The sequence below is a fragment of the Lethenteron reissneri genome, chromosome 19, assembly GCF_015708825.2.
Source record: "Lethenteron reissneri isolate LAM-NWPU_2019-01 chromosome 19, ASM1570882v1, whole genome shotgun sequence".
Taxonomy (NCBI): domain Eukaryota; kingdom Metazoa; phylum Chordata; class Hyperoartia; order Petromyzontiformes; family Petromyzontidae; genus Lethenteron; species Lethenteron reissneri.
The window spans coordinates 7707858-7729682 of NC_083797.1; the positions used below are offsets into that span (position 1 = coordinate 7707858).

At 46.6% G+C, this 21825-nt stretch overlaps 1 protein-coding gene across 1 annotated transcript in view; it reads left to right on the plus strand.

Moving 5' to 3' along the window:
- The first annotated feature begins 1839 nt into the window (after positions 1 to 1839).
- Positions 1840 to 21825, plus strand: part of LOC133344039 (collagen alpha-1(XXII) chain-like) — a 40647-nt gene continuing 20661 nt past the window's right edge. The window contains exons 1-9 of the mRNA XM_061553990.1: positions 1840 to 2002; positions 4578 to 4671; positions 6510 to 6623; positions 7476 to 8084; positions 11263 to 11410; positions 13460 to 13856; positions 16971 to 17048; positions 18412 to 18423; positions 19902 to 20042. Coding sequence (XP_061409974.1) covers positions 4584 to 4671; positions 6510 to 6623; positions 7476 to 8084; positions 11263 to 11410; positions 13460 to 13856; positions 16971 to 17048; positions 18412 to 18423; positions 19902 to 20042 — 1587 coding nt within the window. The 5' untranslated portion in view covers positions 1840 to 2002; positions 4578 to 4583. The remainder of the gene's footprint in view (positions 2003 to 4577; positions 4672 to 6509; positions 6624 to 7475; positions 8085 to 11262; positions 11411 to 13459; positions 13857 to 16970; positions 17049 to 18411; positions 18424 to 19901; positions 20043 to 21825) is intronic.

The following is a 21825-nucleotide window of genomic DNA, read 5'->3' on the forward strand; positions in this document are numbered from 1 at the left end:
CACACGGGTAAACCCGGCTCAAAGACACGGGTAAACCTGGCTCAAAGACACGGGTACACCTGGCTCAAACACACGGGTAAACCTGGCTCAAACACACGGGTAAACCTGGCTCACACACACGAGTAAGCCTGGCTCACACACACGGGTAAACCTGGCTCAAACACACGGGTAAACTTGGCTCAAACACACGGGTAAACCCGGCTCAAAGACACGGGTAAACCTGGCTCAAACACACGGGTAAATACTCTTTGTTTTTTTCGGTAAAGTCACGTAGGTAAAAAATAAAATAAATGAAAACGGTCTCAAACACACGGATATACCTGGCTCAAGGGCCACGTTTTACACCGCTAAAACAAAAAACAATGTAAGCCGACTGCAGCGTGCATCGCATAGCTATTGTGGCAGTTTCAATCCACGCGGCGGCTTCAATGCATTGGTATCATCGTCATCATCATCAGCCATGATCAATCCACTGCTGGATCAAGGCCTCCCCCATGCCATTGCCATCTCTCATGGTTCTGCCATGTAACGGTGTTGGTAAATACGTGCCAGACGCGTTATCGTTGGTAACATATCACGTACCAGCGAGCGACACTCGGTTATGGATGCGTGCAAATGATGATATGAGTACACGCGCTCATATCAGCGTGCTGGACCCTCGACAAGCGGGAGCACTTGCTCACTCCACGGAATGGTGTTATCTTGACAGCTATCCATAACAATAGATGCCAATGTGTTGCACCGAATGTTGACGCTGACGTGGTGGTGGTGATGATGGACTTTGGCGGAGACAAGAAGCGGCACGAGAACCCCATCCAGGTGACAGCAAACCACGCAAAACATTCTGGCCTCCAAGGGCAAGTTGTTGTTCATGCCACGTGCTTTTAAATAAAGGCAATCATTTAATGTATTAAATTTACTGTGTTAGGAAAAGTATGTATACTTTTTCTGAATCAGTGATGGCTTATTTTGTGGTTGTGCCACAATTGCACCTGAACTTGTGCAACTGAATACACCTTTGCAGCTTGATTCGTGATTCGTGTAGTCCAGCTTGACTCGTGATTTTGAAGCGTTATCTTGACTGCATTCATTCCAGGTGTGCATAATGAGGTTGTCCAATTCAATGTGAAGAAACCACTCTTCATCTTCTTAAATTCCTGCAAATTATCCGCACCTTGCATTGCAGGTTTTTTTTATGTAGTGTCCGTATCATGTTGGCCAATATCATCCAATGTCATCATCTTTGGTTAAATGACCGGATCATGTGAACTCACGTCTGTTGACTGTCTAAAAATAATTGCTGGATCTTACAATTATACTTGATCTACCAGGTACCACGTAGGGATGGTACATGCATTGCTGTTAAGAGGCGAGTAACGTTTTTGCCACTTTCACCAACCCCTTATTATTATCCAGCGTGGTATGGGCAATCTACCCCAATGACGGCACACCTAAACCCACAGTTATGAGCCGGTGCTATGTGGATTGTTTGTGAAACGACAACGATTCGGTGAGGCTTTCATCCGTCAGTGGATTCACAATGGCTGATGAAGAAGATGATGGTGGTGGTGGTGGTGGTTAAATCACGGCGATAATCTTATTATGTCACGACCCACGTAGCGCATACCCGTGTCAGCCTTTTGACCAGAGACCATTGGGGGGGGGGGGGTGGAATCGGGCAAAGTGTTGAGAAGCACCCCGTTCGCACGCCGCTGTGTGACTTATGCTCGCGGGATTGGGCACCGCGGGCATATTGGCCGGTGGCAGGGGTGGGTGGGCGAGCGTTGTGGGTGTTTGTTTAGCCAGTGGAGAGTCTCACGGCCCCGGAGGGAAGTGGAGGGGGGGGGGAGAAAGGGCGTGCATCGGCGGTTCCCCGGTCCTTTGGGGGTCCCAGCCGCACCGCACAGCCGTGCCCTCTGCCGTTGAAGAGGTCCCGCGGAGGCCAAGCAGAGAGGTGCGCAGCTACGCGGAGTTGTGTCTGCGGCCGGCGGCTCACAAAGCGGTAAGTGCTCGCCCGTTTGTCGCGAACTCCCTTTCTTTTCGTTCGTTTTGTCTCGTTTGCCACCATCGTCAGCGAAGCAACACGTACCGTGCCCTGCACACCGGGTGCTTAGCGCGTATTGCGAAACCCTGGTTATTGTTAATGAGATGGCGCTTTTTGGGTGGCAGATTTGCGCCCGCCACAAAAGAGGCGCCGACGTTTTGTTCAGCAAAAAATAATATTGGCGTGAGCCAAAAAAACATTGTGGATTTTTTTTATAAGTTAATGTTTTGTGGGTATTTGCTATGATGCAGAGAACTGCTGTCAGCCACAGTCCACAATATATATATACGTTTGAAAGATTTTGAGTTGTTTTAAACAGCCTTCCTCGCATATATTCCATAGCCAACTGACTGGTGATCGACAAGTAATTATATACATCTCTGTGAGGGAAAGTGGACCTCAGCAACCACCGTGAAAAATTGATGATTCAATCCAGGCAATACCATCTTGCATTGCATATCTTTGTTGTTTTTAGATGCAAATGAGGTGTAATGATTTAAGTTATTTGTAATGCGTAGAGGGGGGGGGGCATTGCTAAATTGTAATACATTTACAACTTAGCTACATTCAACAATTCAAGAAAGCCTGGCAGATTATTCCATGACTGTAGTGTATTAATGTTCGGTACTAGTTAGCATTTTTTTTGTAATTTCATGAGTGTAAATGAAAACACATTTCATGAAAGTCATTTTAAGACCTTGTTATGGCAGAATATTCGCTCGACGTGCATTTCTTTTCTACTCGACATCCGCTGGACTATTTTTTTTACAAACATTTTCTCTAGAAATACATTTTCATATTAGCATTACTAAATGCCTGGACTGTGCTCCGTGCTGAGTTCATAATCAGAATATTTTATTTCTACTTGAGGAATCCGATGAGCTATAAAGCTCTTATTCAGATTCGTTTACAGCAATATTGTGGTGCCAACGTACTAAATACGTGTCAAATAATGTGTTTATTTAGTCGGGTGTTTATTCCCCCGCGGTCTCGTTCACCCACTACCACCGCAGCCGTCTTGACAAGGAGGCTCTTTGTGAGGGCAGAGCAGCGCCCCTGTGAAGTGGGAGAACGAGTCTCACTTGAGTTGGGACGGCTCATACTCTGTTAACTACCCTGGCATGTATTGTTATTTTAAAGCCAAAATTGCTCAATTCTGAAAATATCTCTTTAATTATTAATCGTCTCCAACTGTTAGGAGTGCAACATTGCTTGATAGCGATTTAGTTAATAGAAGTCTTCTGTTTCATTACAATATATATTGCAGTAGTTTAAAATGTTCTCTTTTGGAAAAATAATGCAGTACTGTATTAATGATGAAGTTACAAAAAATAACAATGGAAATGTGTTGACAGTTTAGTATCGATTATGTAGTTTGTCCGAGTGCTGCATGTGTAGAGTGTGAGGTTTGCGATGGGAAGCTTGAAATTTAAAACCCCAGGCATGGGTTAGCCCACCCTTCTAAGCTTTTGGAAATTTTTATTTTGCTAATGAAAAGCAACATACAGATGCGCCTTAACAAGAACGTTCGCAATCAATGCAACATTACCTGCCATGACATACGAATCGGTGGAACAAAAGCTAAAAAGTGTGCAAAGAAGCAAGGAGAAATACGTGCTGGGAACTACGTCTACTACTGAGACAGGAAAATGAACACATCACATAGCAAATGCAAATTAGAGACATTATATTCAGGGGGCTTGACGAGAACAATTCGCTTGAAGGGATGATGGCTGAGGGATGAGAACGATGATGGAATGGCTCCAATAAGAGAACCCCCGTGGAGATGAAGCGATGAGAGGAGTTCATGTGCAGGTGTGAAATAGTTTGTGGCGTAATAGAGCCGTGAGGGATCGTAATCACATTTTTAAAAATATATATACTAATTGATTTTACCATGTAAGGTCCGCTGAGCTACATAGCTCGATTTTAGAAGCCACATGCCCACCAATGATAGCCCAACGAAGGGGCTTATCACGTGGAAATGTATAGCAGCCAAATACTCTAAACGCGTGACGTTGATTCTAAATGTAAAGGGAAAACCCGAGGACCTGGAGAAAAGTCCATGCAACCACGGTAAAACACACGCAAACTCCAAATATAAAGGCGTCAGAGTCGGGATCTAACCCACTAACCTCCTGCATATCAGGCGAGGCAGATAACATCTCACCACCGCGGCGAGAGGTTATCTGAAGGCCTTTATCTAGCACTGGATAGCACTGAATAGAACAATGTGCGTCTGTGTGGCAGTCGGTGGCAGTGATATCGTGGTCAGGACAGTGCCCGACCAATCCCGTCGACCTGCGTTCGATTCTTAGCCACTGGTGACATCAGTGGCGAGTTGTTATCAGAGCTGTCCTCCCCGTACCAAAAAAAAACTTACATCAGCACTGGGTGGGGAGACAAACGTGGCACACGGGCATCGTTCTCGCCAACCCCAGCCGCTGTTTCCAACGTGCCAGCCTGAAGATTGCTTGCCCCTGGCGGTCGGTCGAGCGGCTCTCTGTGTTGGAACTCTGTCTCCGCGTTGCAGATTAGAATGACAGGCTGCGCTCCAGCCATCCTGGCCGTGTGTGCCCTGCTGTCGCTGCAGCAACGCGTTGTCACGTCGCAAGACTACAGCACAGGTCCTCGCACCAGCACTGCATGTCCCACACGCGGGGGGGGGGGGAGGACATGTTATGGCAATGCATGAATGAATAACCAGTGGAGCAATTTAAATGCCCATCGTTAACACTGCCTAAATAAATAAAAAAAATCATGGTAGGCATTTCGACTTAAAACTTTTGTGACTGCATGAATTCATATTCTTGGTTCTTTCGGTAAAGTCACGTAGATAGAAAATAAAAATAAAATACATTTTAAATTTTAAATACATTTTAATTACCGAAAGACCCAATGATATACATGGTAGCAGGTGTTTGTTTTGACCAATTGATTTTATTCACAGCATAGTGAAGCGCCATTGCTCTCCGTCGATACACCGACAGATACACATATTGAGGGAGCTGTGGCGCAGTGGTTAGCGCACTGCGCTCTAAAGCCCGCGACCCGCATTCGATTGGCAGCCATGGCTGACATCAGTGGCAAGTGATATCAGAACCAGCCCTGCCCCCACCCTCTCTCCCTTCAACATCGAACAAAGACGGTCACTGCATCGCGCGCTTTCAAATGCGTTTCTGCGGCCGTCTGGAACGCTCTTCCTTCCGACATTAGGAAGCCACTGGAGTTTTGGACTTTAAAATCTAGATTGAAAACTCATTTCTCTTGAGAATGTTGTTTGTGTTTAGTTTGTTGTCTTTCCCCAGCACCTCCGATTAGCACGGTGCGAAAGAAGTTCAACATAGACGCATGGAAACGAATAAGTGTTCCTAACCGTTGCAGCGCGATATTGCCCGATCACAGTGGAGTTCAACGACCTTCTCCATTTCATTATATTCTATCTTCCGGTGAAAGGATTCAACGTAAATCAATTTACCTCTCTGTACCTCTGCATTGGATGATGCTGTGGTGCAATGATGACCACGGTTGACTTGCAATATCTAAAAGGCCCTCGGCTCGATGCCACCTCCAGGCGTGGCAGTTGGAACAATGACACAGGTTTATTGAATCCTGCCCCCTCTGCTAAAAACACAGTATAAATGTACGTGTGTATGTTGAACTTCTTTCACACCGTACGTAGCCGGCCGTGCTCATTGAGAGGTGCGGGAAATCGGGGGGGGAGGCGCGGGATGGACACGCGACCATTTGTTGATCAGCAGGTCGTGTTTGGATGGGGAGTAAAGTGTGGGTAGGTCCGCCTCTTCCAAGACGTCTTCCCCAGCCTAGAGAGTCAGCCAAAGCCTCGAGAGAGCGGCTCTCTCTCTCTCTCTCTCGCTTCCCTCTGGTGGCGGTAATGCCACCGGGCAGTTTCACGAGCAGGAAATTTCAGGGCTGCACCTTTAAGTATATTTTTTTACTTTTAACCTCTTCATCGCAGTCTAAGCCACAGAGAAAGCACGTATTATCCCGGGAGACCATGAGCCGCCGTATCTGTTTGCATGCTGTTCCCTGCTCAACACGGAGGCTTTCGCGACCAATATTCTTCGTAAGAAACCCTCCACCACCCGACACAGCCAGGAAGGTTCGTCACGTAAACAACGCGCCAGTTAGTCACGATTACGGCCCACCGGTGTGTTGGAGAGTACATCGCCCGATGATGCGGGATGTAATTACCAGCGAAACGTCGTACTGCTCAAATTTCAAATGTGGATTTACCCTCCAACACACCGTTGGGCTGAAGTGGTAACTAATTGGCGTTTTGTTTACGTGACAAACCTTACTTGCTGTGTCGAGTGGTGGAGGGTTACGACGCATTTATACTTACGCGATCTAACCCCCACAAAAACCTTTATGGTTAATGCCGCTCTCTGTCTGCCCGTTCGCTTGTGGTGCTGTTGCTGTCACCTTCGACGCCGCATCGCAGATGGTGACAGCTCGGGCCTCGGCGTTGGCTCCGGGGGTGAGGAGCGCCCGTACCCCCCCGTGGACTGGCACCAGAGAGGGAGCCCAGACCCCAATGCGGAGAGGGCACCTGCAGGTATTGCAAAACACGGAGCGGTCAGCTTCAGACGTGTATAGAGGGAAACACCCACTGCGGTGTTTTGGGAGTGAAATACCGTCAGTATGGTGGGCAGCCTTCATTAAACGTGCAGTAGTCCGGCATGGGGTGCAGTGCGGTGCCTGTGGTGGCAGCCGGTGTGGAGAATTAACGATTATAGCCCTTTTACAGGAATGGCAATGATGTAAATAGGGTATCAGATGTCTCGACGGAGCCTGGATATGCCAAATGCTGCAACATTGTTCGCAAATATGTATACAATATAAAAGTGACAACATGTGTGGACTTGGAATTGCTGATGACAGAAATGCATCTTTTTGAAAAATATGAGAGCAGTTTTGGTGGAACACAAGATCATGGCATTGGTGTGTTTATTGTCAAGAACCAGAGCTCTTTGTCCACTGTAAAACCGAGCAGCTCCAGAATGACTGTCCACGTGCAGAAGCTGAGCCGTGCCGATGATGCCACACGCAGCAACGCATGTCGGCGACAGAGTGACGCCACGTCCTCACGGCGTATTCACGGACACGCAGTGAAAGCGTCGTTGACTCCTCTCGCCGGCCCTGCTTGGGCATGAGAGGCAACACTCAGATCGTCTCACGAGTCCAGAGTTTTATGGCTCCATTCTGGCTCGGGCTCGGCAAATTTCGCAGTTGGAAAAAACGTTCGTAGAGCAAGGGCCCCCGCGTTGGCTCAGCTCGGATGTGCCAGTGGAAAAAAGTGGCACTATTCCTCCTCCCTCCTCCTCCCCTCTCCTCCCTCCCCCTCCTCGTCCCTCTTCTTCCCTCCCCCCCTCCTCCTTTCTCCCCTCTCCTCCTCATCCCTCAACAGGCGGCCTGTGCAAAGACGTGCCGATGGACCTCGTGTTCATGCTGGACGGCTCGCGGAGCGTGCTGGCGCCCAACTTCGAGAAGGTGAAGGACTTCGTCGTGCAGCTCATCGACGCGTTCGACGTGGGGCCCTCCGCCACGCACGTGTCCGTCGTCCAGTACAGCAGCCGGGTGGAGGTCGCCTTCCCGCTCGACGCCCACCAGACGAAGGAGGAGCTCAAGCAGGCGGTGCGCGCCATCGTCTACGTGGGCGAGGGCACCGTCACGGGCGGGGCCCTTCGGCACCTGACGGAGAGCGCGTACGGCGAGGCCGGGGGCGCCCGCATCGGCGCCCACCGCGTCGCCGTCGTGGTGACGGACGGGCGCTCGGCGGACAGCGTGCGGGAGGCCGCCGGCGCCGCGCACGCCGCCGGCGTCACCGTGTTCGCCGTGGGCGTCACGGACAGCGTGGACGACGCGGAGCTGCGGGCCATTGCCTCGGAGCCGTCGGAGACCCACGTGCACCACGTAGACAACTTCGGTCTCCTGGACGAGCTGCAGCTGCGTCTGGCCAGGCAGATATGCGAGGGCAACGTGTGCGGGGGCACCGTCGGGCGGCAGAACGCGCCAGGCAAGCGCGGCCCGACCTCCCAGAGCGTGCTTGCGTCGACTGAAATAAGACGCCCGAATTCGTGATTTCATTATCTGACTTTTGAAACGGCAGTTCCCATGTACAGCCCCATAACGCGGTTTATGATGCACAGACATTGATCCGCCAGAGTGTTCCACATGCATAACCACAGCCTCAGCAGGGTGCTTGCTATTGGCTTAACCCGAGTCTAGAAATTCACCTGGCTTAGAGCATTTGAACTGAAAATAGCTCAGGTTGGGTTCACAGTATTTCTTAAATGCACTACTGCGTAGATTTTCGTGGTTGTGTTGCACATGTCTTCAATGAGTTTTCAGGATGTAAGGCGTGTTGTTCAGTACTACGTCCGAAGTTTCGCTCCATGTCCTTGGAGCTTAACCTACTTTTCCTTTATTCCTGAAGAAACTACAAGCACATGGAACGAAACGTCAGATATTAATGCCGAAACAACACCGGTACAACCCGAGAATACATCGGCGAGCCATATAGCATAACAGCAAAAACCTACATGTGTAAAAAAGATATACTGTAATTATAACACCAAAACAGAATCATTTACCCCATCACAGATTAAGGGCTCAAATAGAGAACGCTTCAATAGCCTTCCAATCATCATCATCATGATCATCCTGAGCCAATTCCAGTCACTGCTCAGTGATGGTTCCCTTATCCAGATCCTTATGACCACTAGGAAGGAACTTCTAAAAGGAGTAATGGCAGCTGTGAGTGGACTCTTAGAGACTTGCCTACCAGCCAGAGAAGGAAATTATTGTTTTCTCATACAGGCTCCATGAGCTTTGAATTACATTTATATATCACTGTGAAACCATCTGCTGGTGAGGGACAAACAGGGGTTGTGATATAACGTCAAAGCTTCGGGAGTCTTGGTGAGGGTTTCATAGGCTGTGTCCCACACCCCAGCAGTGGTAACCGGTTAGGAGAGGCACACAGCCTGTGCATTTATTCGTGTTCCACAGAAAATTGTGATATAAATCAATAAGTACGTACGCTTGCTTAACTTCTACAACTCGAAAATGATCTCGTGCCAAAAGCAGAAGTAAACAAAACTCATCACACGTCTCGTTGACACTGCCTGGTACCAGAAAAAACACGAATATTCATAATGAATACAATTATAACGCAGCATCAATATACCGTGCAATTTATGTACGATATATTTTTGTCTGTTAATAGACAATATTAGGAATAGCTTTCGTTACTGTCTCTGTTATTATTAATCGTTGACAGCCCTTTGTCACCATTAGAACCTCATTTGCCAGTAAAAAATATGATAATTGTTTTTTTACCCTTTTATCTGGCAACAAAACTGACACCTTTTTTTTTACAAGGAGTCATGTTTGCATAGACCACAATACCTGCAGTCATAATGCAAACAAAAAACATAACTCTGATAATGTATGCACTGTCCTTGAAGTTGATTGGTCCACACCCGAGACAGCTTTCCTTAGAGCCTAGTCTCACGTGGTGTTGGACCAGATGACGCCAAGTCTCACGTGGTGTTGGACCAGATGACGCCAAAAGGCGTCATCTGGTCCAACACCACGTGAGACTAGGCTCTAAGGAAAGCTGTCTTGGGTGTGGACTAATCAACTTCAAGGACAGTGCATACATTATCACAGTTATGTTTTTTGTTTGCATTATGACTGCAGGTATTGTGGTCTATGCAAACATGACTCCTTGTAAAAAAAAGGTGTCAGTTTTGTTGCCAGATAAAAGAGTAAAAAAACAATTATCAGCCCTTTGTCATTTTACCACTGGATGAAGGCCTCCACACGCTGGCAAAGCCAAGTCGCCAGGTTTACAATGACTGCAGTGTGCCAACCACTGTGCCACTGCTCCACTCAATCTCCAGTTACCGTTGGATATTCACAATCAAACAATTTAATTTAAAAAAATTTGACTGGCTGGCTATTTACATGATGATGTCCCGCAGTATTGAATCGCGCCAACAGCGGGTTAGTGCGTGATGATGTCCCGCCTCCTCATCCACCCCGGCCGTGTCTCCCACATAAATGCACAGGCAGTGCTCGTCATGCAACAACTCAAAATAATCGTGGCTGGCTGCTGACAGGGCTCCTCTCCACCCCAACAGTAACTCCGTCGTTGTTGTTGTTGGTAGTGGCTGCTGAGTGCAGTTGCCACCGAAAACTAACTGGGTAACTGGCTAAATGGGAATTTCCATCGAACGAATGAACATTGAATTCGAATGAAATGGCAGAAGACATTTCAAAGGCATATTATAGATAGCGACACTGGAGAAAGTTGGAGTGATGAATGCACAAGACAGGGTTCAATTTAAACTTGCTAACTTTTGCATTTGTAGTCCTAGTAATGCATTTCTTTCGCCGCAATTCTTTAACCCGTATACAACTTTTTTTTGAAACCACACAATAACTATATTATTTTATATTCTTTGGGTCTTTCGGTAAAGTCACCCCCATTTCCTGATGACGACCGCCTGTGTTGCGATCGAAACGTCGTAGTTTTTTGTTATTTTCTTTGAACCGATCTACGTGACTTCACCGAAAGACCCAAAGAATATAAATTCCTGCAGTCACGAAAGCTTTAAGTCAAGACAATAACTAGATTATTTTGGCATTTCATAAAAATCTCATGACTTGTAGTGCTCCAAGCATAGCATTTCAGCAGCGGACAAGTGCTGTGGCAAATGTTATTCACTTGCTTGCGCGCGTTTGTCTTTTAAATGCCTTCTGTCAGCATTGTCTGCTCCCCTCTGCCACCGCACCGCCACTCACACACATGCGCGCACGCACACATGTGCACACACATACACACACATACACACGCACGTACACACACACGCACACATACACACACGCGCGTACACACACATGCGCACACGCACGCACATACACCCACGCACACGCACACATACACGCACACACGCGCATACGCACACATACACACACACGTACACACGCACGTACACACGCGCACACACACGCACATACACACGTACACGCACATACACACGTACACACGCACATACACACACACGCTTACATACACTCACACATACACACACACGCACACACACATACACACACACACGTACACACACACACACGCGCATACACACATACACACACACACGCACGTACACACGCACGCGCACCAGGCTTCGACCTGCTGGAGGATTTCAACCACCTGACGTCGCTGCAGCTGCCCGTGGTGGACGGCACGAGGCCCGAGGTGCAGTCTCTGCGGTTGGGGCCCGACAGCGACCTCAAGCAGCCCGACGAGGTGATTGACCCCCGACCAGAGGCGTAGCTGGGGGGGGGGGCAGGGGGGTACATGTGTCCCCGGGCGCCAAGGTAAAGGAGATCGCCATAATGAGGCTTACAACGTTACATTATTATTTCGATTTAAAGCTTTCGTGACTGCAGGGATCCATCTTCTTGGTTCTTTCGGTAAAGTCACGTAGAAGGGAAGCAATAAAATAATAAAAATAAAACATAATAAAATAAAATAATTCTCACGACGTTTCGGCCACAACGCAAGCAGCCGTCCTCATTCTTCACCTGAGGACGGCTGCTTGCGTTGTGGCCGAAACGTCGTGAGAATTATTTTATTTTATTATGTTTTATTTTTATTATTTTATTGCTTCCCTTCTACGTGACTTTACCGAAAGAACCAAGAAGATACATTATTATTCTTAGGTTTTTTTCGGTAAAGTCACGCAGGTAAAAAAATTAAAATTAATAAAAATAAAATAAAATAAAAATCACGACGTTTCGATTGCAACACAAGCAATTATCATCAGGTATAAATGAACTAGTTGCATTATAACTTATTGCGGCGGGCGCGGCAGCCTGAAACTTACTGCACGAATCTACACCTCGACCTAAAAGTTTATATATCCCGCCACACACAGCCTACGTGTCATGTAATTACATTTTGGTATGTGATTAAACGGGGTGGGGGGGGGGCGGATTTTATAGTTCGTCCCCGGGCGCAAAATATCCTAGCTACGCCACTGGCCCCGTCCGTTCGCGTTGGTGGAGTTCTGTGCTGTGATGAGAGTGGAGGGAAGTTAAAAGCGCAGCCCTGCAATACCCCCCCCCCCCTCCGATGCAAGATACTACTGTGGTCCCCCCTCTCCTCCTATCTCCCGACTCACTTTTACTGAAATAGCTACGGATGGTTTTTGACCCCCACGCAACAATATGTAGGCTATAGCTAACATGTTAGTTGCACCATGTATTGGATTTAGACGAAGACAGTCTCACAGTGACAGTATTAATAAAAAAAAATGTAAAGGTACAAGACTATCTTCTTGGTTCTCTCGGTAAAGTCACGTAGAATGGAAATAATACAATAATAAAAAATAAAACATAATAAAATAATTCTTACGACGTTTTGGCCACAACGCAAGCAGCTGTCCTCAACGTCGTGAGAATTATTTTATTATGTTTTATTATTTTATTATTTCCATTCTACGTGACTTTACCGAAAGAACCAAGAAGGTACAATTCTACTCACAATTGTATTGGAGTGTTGTGTTTGCATTGACCGTGTTTGTCCAGGATTCATCGCGCGTAAACACTGCACGATATTCAGTCGACCAAACATCCCAATGTATGTGTATGTTGAACTTCTATCGCACCGAACGTAGCCAGCCGTGCCAATCAGGGTGGTGCTGAAAAAAATTAAGCCCGAGAAGAGACTCATTGGCGCTCTCCTGGGCAAGTGTTGTGCGACGATTCCTGACATAAAAGCCTCACCGAGTCTCCACAATCGTGTTCTGCAAGCTTCTGCTTCTTGAGATGATTGACCACCTAATTTTTGAAAAAAACATTAATCTTGATTTGAAGCTTTCGTGACTGCAGGAATCCATACTCTTTGGTTCTTTCGATAAAGTTACGTAGGTAAAAAAATAATAAAAAATAATATATCACGACGTTTCGATCGCAACACAAGCTTGCGTGCGGGGATGGAATTCCTTTCACCACATATATAACGCATGGTTGTAACAGCTCTCTCGCTGTGTTCTTCATAGTTCAGCAGTTCCACTGCTGGATTCTTTCTTTCCGCTTGTGTTGCAATCGAAACGTCATGAAATATTATTTTTATGTTATATTATTTTATTTTTATACCTACGTGACTTTACCGAAAGAACCAAAGAGTATAACAAAACATTAAGCACGTGGGAAGAAACTATCCCACGAGAAATGCCAAACAGGTAAAAAGTGTAAAGCAAAGGAAATCAATATCCAGTACAAACACGGCTACTACCCCCACCCACTCAAAAATATAATACCAGCCTCTGGAGCCCCATCAAACTTAACCCGGCCCTGCTCACCATCGCCACGCAGGAACTTCCACCCCAATGGCCTTCCCACGGACTTCTCCATCATCTCGACGTTCCGCATGCTGGAGGAGACACGGGAGCAGGCGTGGGACCTGTGGGTGATGCGCGACTCGGCGGGCAAGGAGCTCGCCGGGGTGCGCCTCTACGGGGAGGCCAACTTTGTCGAGTTCTTCTCGGCGGGCCCGGACGGAACCGTGAATCGCGCCGCCTTCCAGGCCGGCTCCGAGAAGCTCTTCGACGGCCTGTGGCACAAGCTGGCGCTCAGCGTGGGCGAGGGTCAGGCGACGCTGCTGGTCGACTGCCAGCAGGTGTCGCGGGCCGAGCTGCGGCCGCGCATGTCCGTGGGCGCGCAGGGCTCCACCACGGTGGCGCAGAGCATCAAGGACGACTCCACGGTCAAGGTACGGCCAATGGGAGAGGCGCGGAGTGAAGGTGAAGGCGCAGCCCTGCAAGTACCACCACCCACCCACCCTCACCCCGGGCCATCATCCTGCCCCCTATGTGGTCCCCCCCCCTTCCTCCTTTCTCCCGATTCACTTATACTGAAATAGCTACGGATGTTCTTTGGGTCTTTCGGTAAAGTCACGTTGATAGAACAATAAAGTAATAAAAATGTAACTAAAAATTAAGTGAATAAAACAAAATATCACGACGTTTCGATCGCAACACAAGCAATCGTCATCGAGTGAAAAAAGAGGGGGGAAAGCTGCAGAGGCAGGCTGTTTGTTTTAACCCACACACAACAATATGTACTGCAATAACTATATATATTGTAGTTGCACCGTGTATTGGGTTTGGAGGAAGACAGTTTCGCAGTGACAGTGTTAATATAAACAATATTTAATGTTACAATACTACTCACAATTAAGTTACCACGCGACTTTATTTCACGCCGGCCCCATGGGTCTAGGATTTCCTCAAAGGGGGATCGTGCTACTCTGTGCTGCTCCATTGATGTAATCTTCAGATTATTTAATCGGGAATGGTAGACAGCAGGTATTTTTTGTGATTTTTTTCCAAAAATGTTTTTTTAATGGACTACTTTGTTTAACATGTCGGCTTTCGTGACCGATATCATCCATAATAGAGGTTTTTTTGGGTTAGATCTCGTTGGAGAGCCAAGCCACAACATTTATAATCTGAGTATGACGTTTGGGGCTTGGCTCTCCAACACACCGGTGTGCTGTACTCGTGACGAATTGGCACGTTCTGTTTACGTGACAACCCTTACTCGTTGGCTGTGTCGGGTGGTGGTGGGGTTTATATATTTACGCGATCTAACCCAAAAAACCTCTATTATAAATTGACTACTTGTTTATTTGTTGATTCGGGCCCTCTCTTGTGGCTGACTGGGCCCCAATGCTGCATGCCCTTCCCTGCCCCTCCACTCGAGGGAGCTCTCTCGAGAGAGAGAGTGTGGTTCAGATACCACTCGGCAGCGAGATGTCAACTGCCCCGCTTGGTACACATGAGGTCGTGGGCTCGATCCCGACCCTTACGCCTGTATGTATGGAGTTTGTATGTTCTCCCTGTGTTCGCGTGAATGTTTCTCTGGGTTCTCCAGGTTTTTCTTCTCCACATTTAAAAACATGCTTTTAAGAGTACTTCTCTGTTATAAATGTCAACATCACACGCCACTTCATTGAGCTATCATTTGTGGCCAGGTCGCTTCTGAAAAGTTATATACTCAGTGGGCCTGAACTGATAAAATTAAAAGTTTAGTTTAGAGTGTCCCTCCAGAGGGAATTTTTGTTCGACTCTTCCACGCAGGCCACATGCATTGGAAGAGGTGAGAGTGCCCACGCTGTATCCCCACCGCATGCAACCTGCCCATCGACTAATTGTGGGTTTTCCCATTCAGAGTGATGGGTTATAACGTGCCCATTGTTTCGAACGCTGTGCCCAGAGATCGAACCAGCGAGCTCTGGATTGCAAATCTGCTTCACGTTACAACACAACGGCAGGATCCCTCCGAAGTAGCAATTTTGAACAATGACACACATTTCGTGTACAGAATTCAGGGGAGCGGTGGCTTAGTAGTGGTCAGAGCGAGCCAAGTTCCATTCCCGGCCATACACCCAACGTTGCTGGCGAGTGGACATATGAACCGAGTCCTTGACGGTCCCACCTTCAGCAAACGTGCGCTGTCCAGCGTGGTGAAGTTTGCTTTGGCAACCCCCCCCCCCCCTGGCCCACCCCGTGGCCGACACGGTGTGGAGAGACCTTAATCCGGCAGTGCGTTGACAAGGGGCTGTAAATTAAAACCTCGTCACAGGTGCAAGTGGCGATGCTGTACGAGGCAACTATTCAGACATCACAACGCTGATGATGATGAATGAATTAATGCCCCGTAATGTGTGAAAATCGTGGGATGCAGCAGCTAGCGGGAAGGGGAGATCACGTGATGATTTGAGAGAGTGGAGAGATGGGAATATTGGTGATTATAATCTTGAGAGAAAGAAATACTTTAGTCTGCAGCATAATAGAGGAAGTAAAGGACTGTCAGATGCTCACACAGCCTTGTGGACAAGGTCAGCTGGCTAGCACAGCAGTACAGTAAACGTGCTGTAGTCATTATATGCATGTTGAACTTCTTCCACACCGTACGTTGCCAACCACACTAATCAGAGGTTCGGGGGAAGGACAACAAACTAAACACAAAAAGCAGTTCTAACGAAATGAGTTTTCATTCAAGATCTAAAAGTGCACAGCTCCAGTGGCGTCCTAATATCAGAAGAGCGTTCCAGAGGGCCGCAGAAGCGCATCTGAAAACGCAGGATGTGGTGACCGTCTTTGTTCGACGGCCAGCCAGGATGACCGGAGTGAATTGGATGTGATATTTCATGTTTTTATTTTATTTGATCATCTCTCCACCGTAAGAGTTCATGCCGTGCAAAAATAACCTCTTTCAAACACCATGTTTACTGCATCCACTTCATATCCATGGCCGCACAGTCCCAGGTTTCGGTGGTCATGACTACATGTGTCTTGGGAGCTTCATCTCATGAACATCTAAACCAAGTTACAATTCTAATACCATTTCTCGGCATCGGATTTATCTTTACCGTATTATTTTGACCATAAACGAGAGCTCGAGAGACGTGGAAAGTCTCATTTGCAAGATATTTAAACGGTGGCTGCCATTCTGAGCCCGATTACGACGAGTTTGGCTCATATTTAATTTTATCATCGTAACAAAATGTAGAATTTAATCAAAAATAATGTTGGGACTGCTTTGCATTTTCAATCATCATGAGCCGTTGTTGGTTGAAGGCCTGCCACAACCATGCCAGTTATAGGGTGTATTTGACCATACTGATCCATGCTGGTCTCTGTGGGTTGGTAAAAGGGTGGAGTGGCCCCGCGTCAGTTCACCAATCACTCGCCACCGATGTCAGAGTTGGATTATTTATTTGATTGAATTTAATGCTTTTTTTCAACACAAGCTGCACTTAAAAAAATGATGCCTTGAACTAACAATCACATCCACGTGTGTGGTTCTGTCCGCTGTGCAGATTGACATCCAGCAGTTGCAGATTTACTGTGATGCGGAAAAGGCAGCGACTGAGACCTGCTGTGAGCTGCCCTCTGTGGTGAGAGATTCAACCACCAATCTTGACTCATCCCAGCATCGACGCATCAGCGAAAAACACACACATTCCGCTTAATAGAAAGAAAAAAACGTTACCGCGCAGTACTGTGCAATGTCACGTATACAACTCACCGGGGACTAAGAAATACGCTGGAATGTTCCTTCCACCCCCCCCCCCCTCTACGTGAGAGTAGCAAGCCCAGGTGCTCTCTTCAGGTCCCTGATCACGAGGGTGTTAGTGACTCGCTGTGCCAATCGCGCGTTTTCTTACACGCCGTCTCGCCCTGCCCTCTGATACTCTTCGGGTATATCCTTGGCTGTTTAAAAACGATGGAGGGGGGGGGGGGACGATTATGTATAACAAATAATAGACAAGCGGATATGTGAAAATATCGGGTATTTGAACGTGTAAAGAGAATGACAGTCACGCAACGCGCAACTACTGCACTGGCAGTGGGTGGTTGTCGCTTTAAGATGTTCTCCGTTCATATTTTGTTTGTTGCGGTTGCACCCGACTTAAGAGCCGCATGGCTCACAGGGCTACACCAAATAAATGAAACTTGAAACTTTAATTGCTCAGGGTGGATACTCATCGGTGGGATATGCGACGGGAAGCTGCTGTAACCTTAAACAAATATTTTTGAGCACATGTACAGCTTTCAAATGCAAATTACAACTTACCCAGCTGCATTTCGATTTAAAGCTTTCGTGACTGCAGAGATTCATCTTCTTGGTTCTTTCGGTAAAGTCACGTAGAATGGAAATAATAAAATAATAAAAATACAATATCATAAAACAATTCTCACGACGTTTCGGCCACAACGCAAGCAGCCGTCCTCAGGTGAAGAACAGGTCTGTCGAGACTCTGTCTTCTCGACAGACCTGTTCTTCACCTGAGGACGGCTGCTTGCGTTGTGGCCGAAATGTCGTGAGAATTATTTTATGATATTTTATTTTTATTATTTTATTATTTCCATTCTACGTGACTTTACCGAAAGAACCAAGAAGATTACCCAACTGCAGTTTTGTTACTGAAGTTTGATGGGAATTATTCATGAGGCCGCAATGTCAAACATCACAGTGGTTCTTTGTTTCTCTAAGACCTCGACATGACCTCCACTCAAACATGTGTGCCAGCTGACTATAGCGTCCTTTATTCTTTGCCGTAAAAAACTAAAGTGAATAATAATACTGCTTCCTAACAAAAAATATACTGTCTAGGAGTCATCTGCCTATTCTAATGTAGCTTATATAAGTACAGTAGCAACACATTGTAATAATGTGATAGAGCCACTCGTGCTCATTTTGAAAAGTGTGAATTTTAATTTGTATCTGTTCTTTGTTTGCGTTTTCATGCAACACAGGATGACGATCGGGTAAGTTTTTTTTTATAATCTGTATTTAAACTGCTTTAAAATAAATATAATGTTATGCAAGGCAATCAGTAAACTGTTATACAGCAGATTAAACATCCACTAAAACGTAGCTTTCACAAGGGTGTGTGTTGGTGGCTTGCTCTGCTAACTCCCTGTTTTATTAAATCGCTCTTTGAGACTCACTTATTTTTAATGGCCTTGTTTTGGTGCTAAATATTATTGCCGTGAGCCTGCGTGTGTCTCCTTGTCTTGTACAGCGCCTTGTGATCTTTGGGTGAAAGGCACTTTAGAAGTGTAAAATATTATTGAAACAACAAGGTGTAGACACTACGGATGTTTGCCAAAGCAAAGAGAAGCAGAGCTCCATTCTGTGTCTCCACATATACATAGGTAAATCATCGTAATAATAATATTGGCTTTCTAGACAAATATCCAGCAGCATTTGTTTAAGCAAGCAAGCTCTCGACTGGCTTCAAATGGCTGGGTCCTGTCAGCAGAGTCAGGCTTTTTAAACAAACGCTTGCTTGTACGCCAGATATTATGAGCAACAGGACTCCCATTTAATCCATCGGGTCCTATTCAATGCAAAAACAGCAAAGGCGTCACATTTCTACCCTGTACTTAATTAGGATGTGTTCCGCTATTGGGGCAAAAACGTTTAGCCAAACGATGTCCGATGGAGAATAAGACAAAGGTGACACTCGCGAATGTACAAAACGTCTCATCATTCCCGCCCGCACATTGTTGGGTGGCACGGTGGAAAGATGTTAACTACCTCGCCTGGTATACAATAGGTCGTGGATTCAATCCCAACCCTGACGCATGTATACTTGAAGTTTGCATGTTCTCCCCGTGGTCGCTTGGATTTTTCTATGGGTCCTCCGGTAATTCCCTCCACATTTAGATTCAACATGTGTTTAGGGTATTTGGGTGTTATAAATGTCCACATGATGATAAGCCACTTCATAGCGCTATCATGTGTTTAGGGTATTTGGGTGTTATGAATGTCCACATGATGATAAGCCACTTCGTAGCGCTCTCATTTGTGATCGTCAGGTCGCTTCTGAGAAAGTGCTATCTGCATAGCTCAGTGGGCCTTACAGCTGGTAACATAAATACAAAAAATTCTAGTATTTTTTTTTCTAGATTTTGTTAAATTTCGATTTAAAACTTTCGTGACTGCAGGGATTCATCTTCTTGGTTCTTTCGGTAAAGTCACGTAGAAGGGAAATAATAAAATTATAAAAATAAAACATAATAAAATAATTCTCACGACGTTTCGGCCACAACGCAAGCAGGCGTCCTCAGGTGAAGACCAGGTCTGTCGGGGAGACAGCGTCTGAATTCAGGAGACAGCGTTTGAATTCAGACGCTGTCTTCTACGTGACTTTACCGAAAGAACCAAGAAGAGGTATTTTTGATAGTTTAGTTCACACCGATCGTGACCCACACGCGCGCGCACGCACGCTTACCGCCAGTGTTCGTCGGTGCTCGGAGTGACGCTGTCGCCACCGGAATCGCTCACACTGGGATACGAGCCCGAGGACGAGGACAGCAGTGACGGTGACTGCGCTTGCTCCTACGGGGACTCGGGCCTTCCGGGAACGCCCGGCACTCAGGTGGGCAACGTTCGTTTTTGTTGCAAAATCAGAATGGGAGGTTCGTTTTTCCCGCCGTGTAAAAATCCACATTGAGTCAGGCAGCTCTTTTACAACGGGGGGCGACTCGGCCGGCGGACAACTTGAGAGCGATCCACAATTGCAGATTCCAACAAACTAAAAAATCGAGCTTAAAATAACGGCAATTGTGTTGTCAAATTGCGTTCACACTTAGAATGTTGGGGATTTTTAACGGAGCCGGTTTAAATGAGGGACAGAGATGGCGGAATGGAGATGCCGAGAGACGAAACTTAGGTGGTTCCAAAACGTTCACCCGATGTAAGAACCCAAGAGGGCAGGATAGTCAAGCAAAGTCGATTTGATTTTTGCTCACACACGTGACGCCATTCTGGCACAAAATCTGCCGCTCATTAAGCGCCATTAGATTCCTACTCAGACAATGCAATACAGTGAGGAGAAAAAATAATACGTGTTTATACTATCTATAGCCAGCCTCATTTGCAAGTAATAACCTGGCAAGTGAGCAGAGGGAGTTGTGCAAGTCTGTTCAGGTGGATAATGCGATGTGGGTAGAGAATATTTAATGTCATAATTAATACTAATAATGTCACACTTATATTACGCCTCACCTTGAACAATCACTCAAAGATACACTCATGCATCATTGTACTGAAATGTAATGTTTATCATGCAGCATTCAACCATTTACCACACTTCATTTTCACGTAAGCCTTTTAATAAGCCTTATACTTGCCATCATGCTGTACCCAAGTATATATCATGTAGCATTCAACGATTTAGATGAGCATTCATGCTAATTTTGAATTTTACTTTGCAACATTTCTGTGCTTTGAGATCTGAAGTAAAAAAGCAGTAACACAGGGGCATGTGGCCAAAGCTGTAATCATTGGTCTGTCCATTCGAACCACATTATAATTGAGTCGTGACTCTCACATTCTTAACACAGCTCATATCGTTAATATATGGCAATGTCTGTTGCATATGTAGATATACACATTAAGCACACGTGACACAGTCACCGAGAGGAGGGGAAACGAATGATCATCAATTATCTTGAGGTAGGAAGGCCAGGAGATGTTAAATGGCATGGAGAGCCCCATCTCGACCTTCAGTCCTGAGATCAGCATAGGATTCAATGCTTACTCTCTTTGGGTCTTTCGGTAAAGTCACGGAGATAGAAAAATTATTTTAAAAATCACGACGTTTCGATCGCAACACAAGCAATCGTCCTCAGGTGATCATGTTTTTTTCACCTGATGACCATTTCTTGTGTTGAGATCGAAACGTCGTGATTTTTTAAAATTATTTTTCTACCTACGTGACCTTACCGAAAGACCCAAATAACATGAATTTCTGCATTCACGAAAGCTTTAAGTCAAGATTCAATGCCTGTACTGCAATAACACATACGCGCTTCCCTGTATTGGTGCGTGCGTGTGTGTGTGCGTGTGTGTGTACGTGTGTGCGTGCGTGTGTGTGCGCGTGTATGTGTGTGTGCGCGTGTGTCTGCGTGTGTGTGTGCGCGCGTGTGTGTGTGCGCGTGTGTCTGCGTGTGTGTGTGCGCGCGTGTGTGCGTGTGTGTGTGCGTGTGTGCGCGTTTGTGTGCGCGTGTGTGTGCGTGTGTGTGTGTGCGTGTGTGTGTGCACGTGTGTGTGCGTGTGTGTGTGTGCGCGTTTGTGTGCGCGTGTGTGTGTGCGTGCGTGTGTGTGCGTGTGTGTGTGTGTGCGTGTGTGCGCGTGTGTGTGCGTGTGTGTGTGCGTGC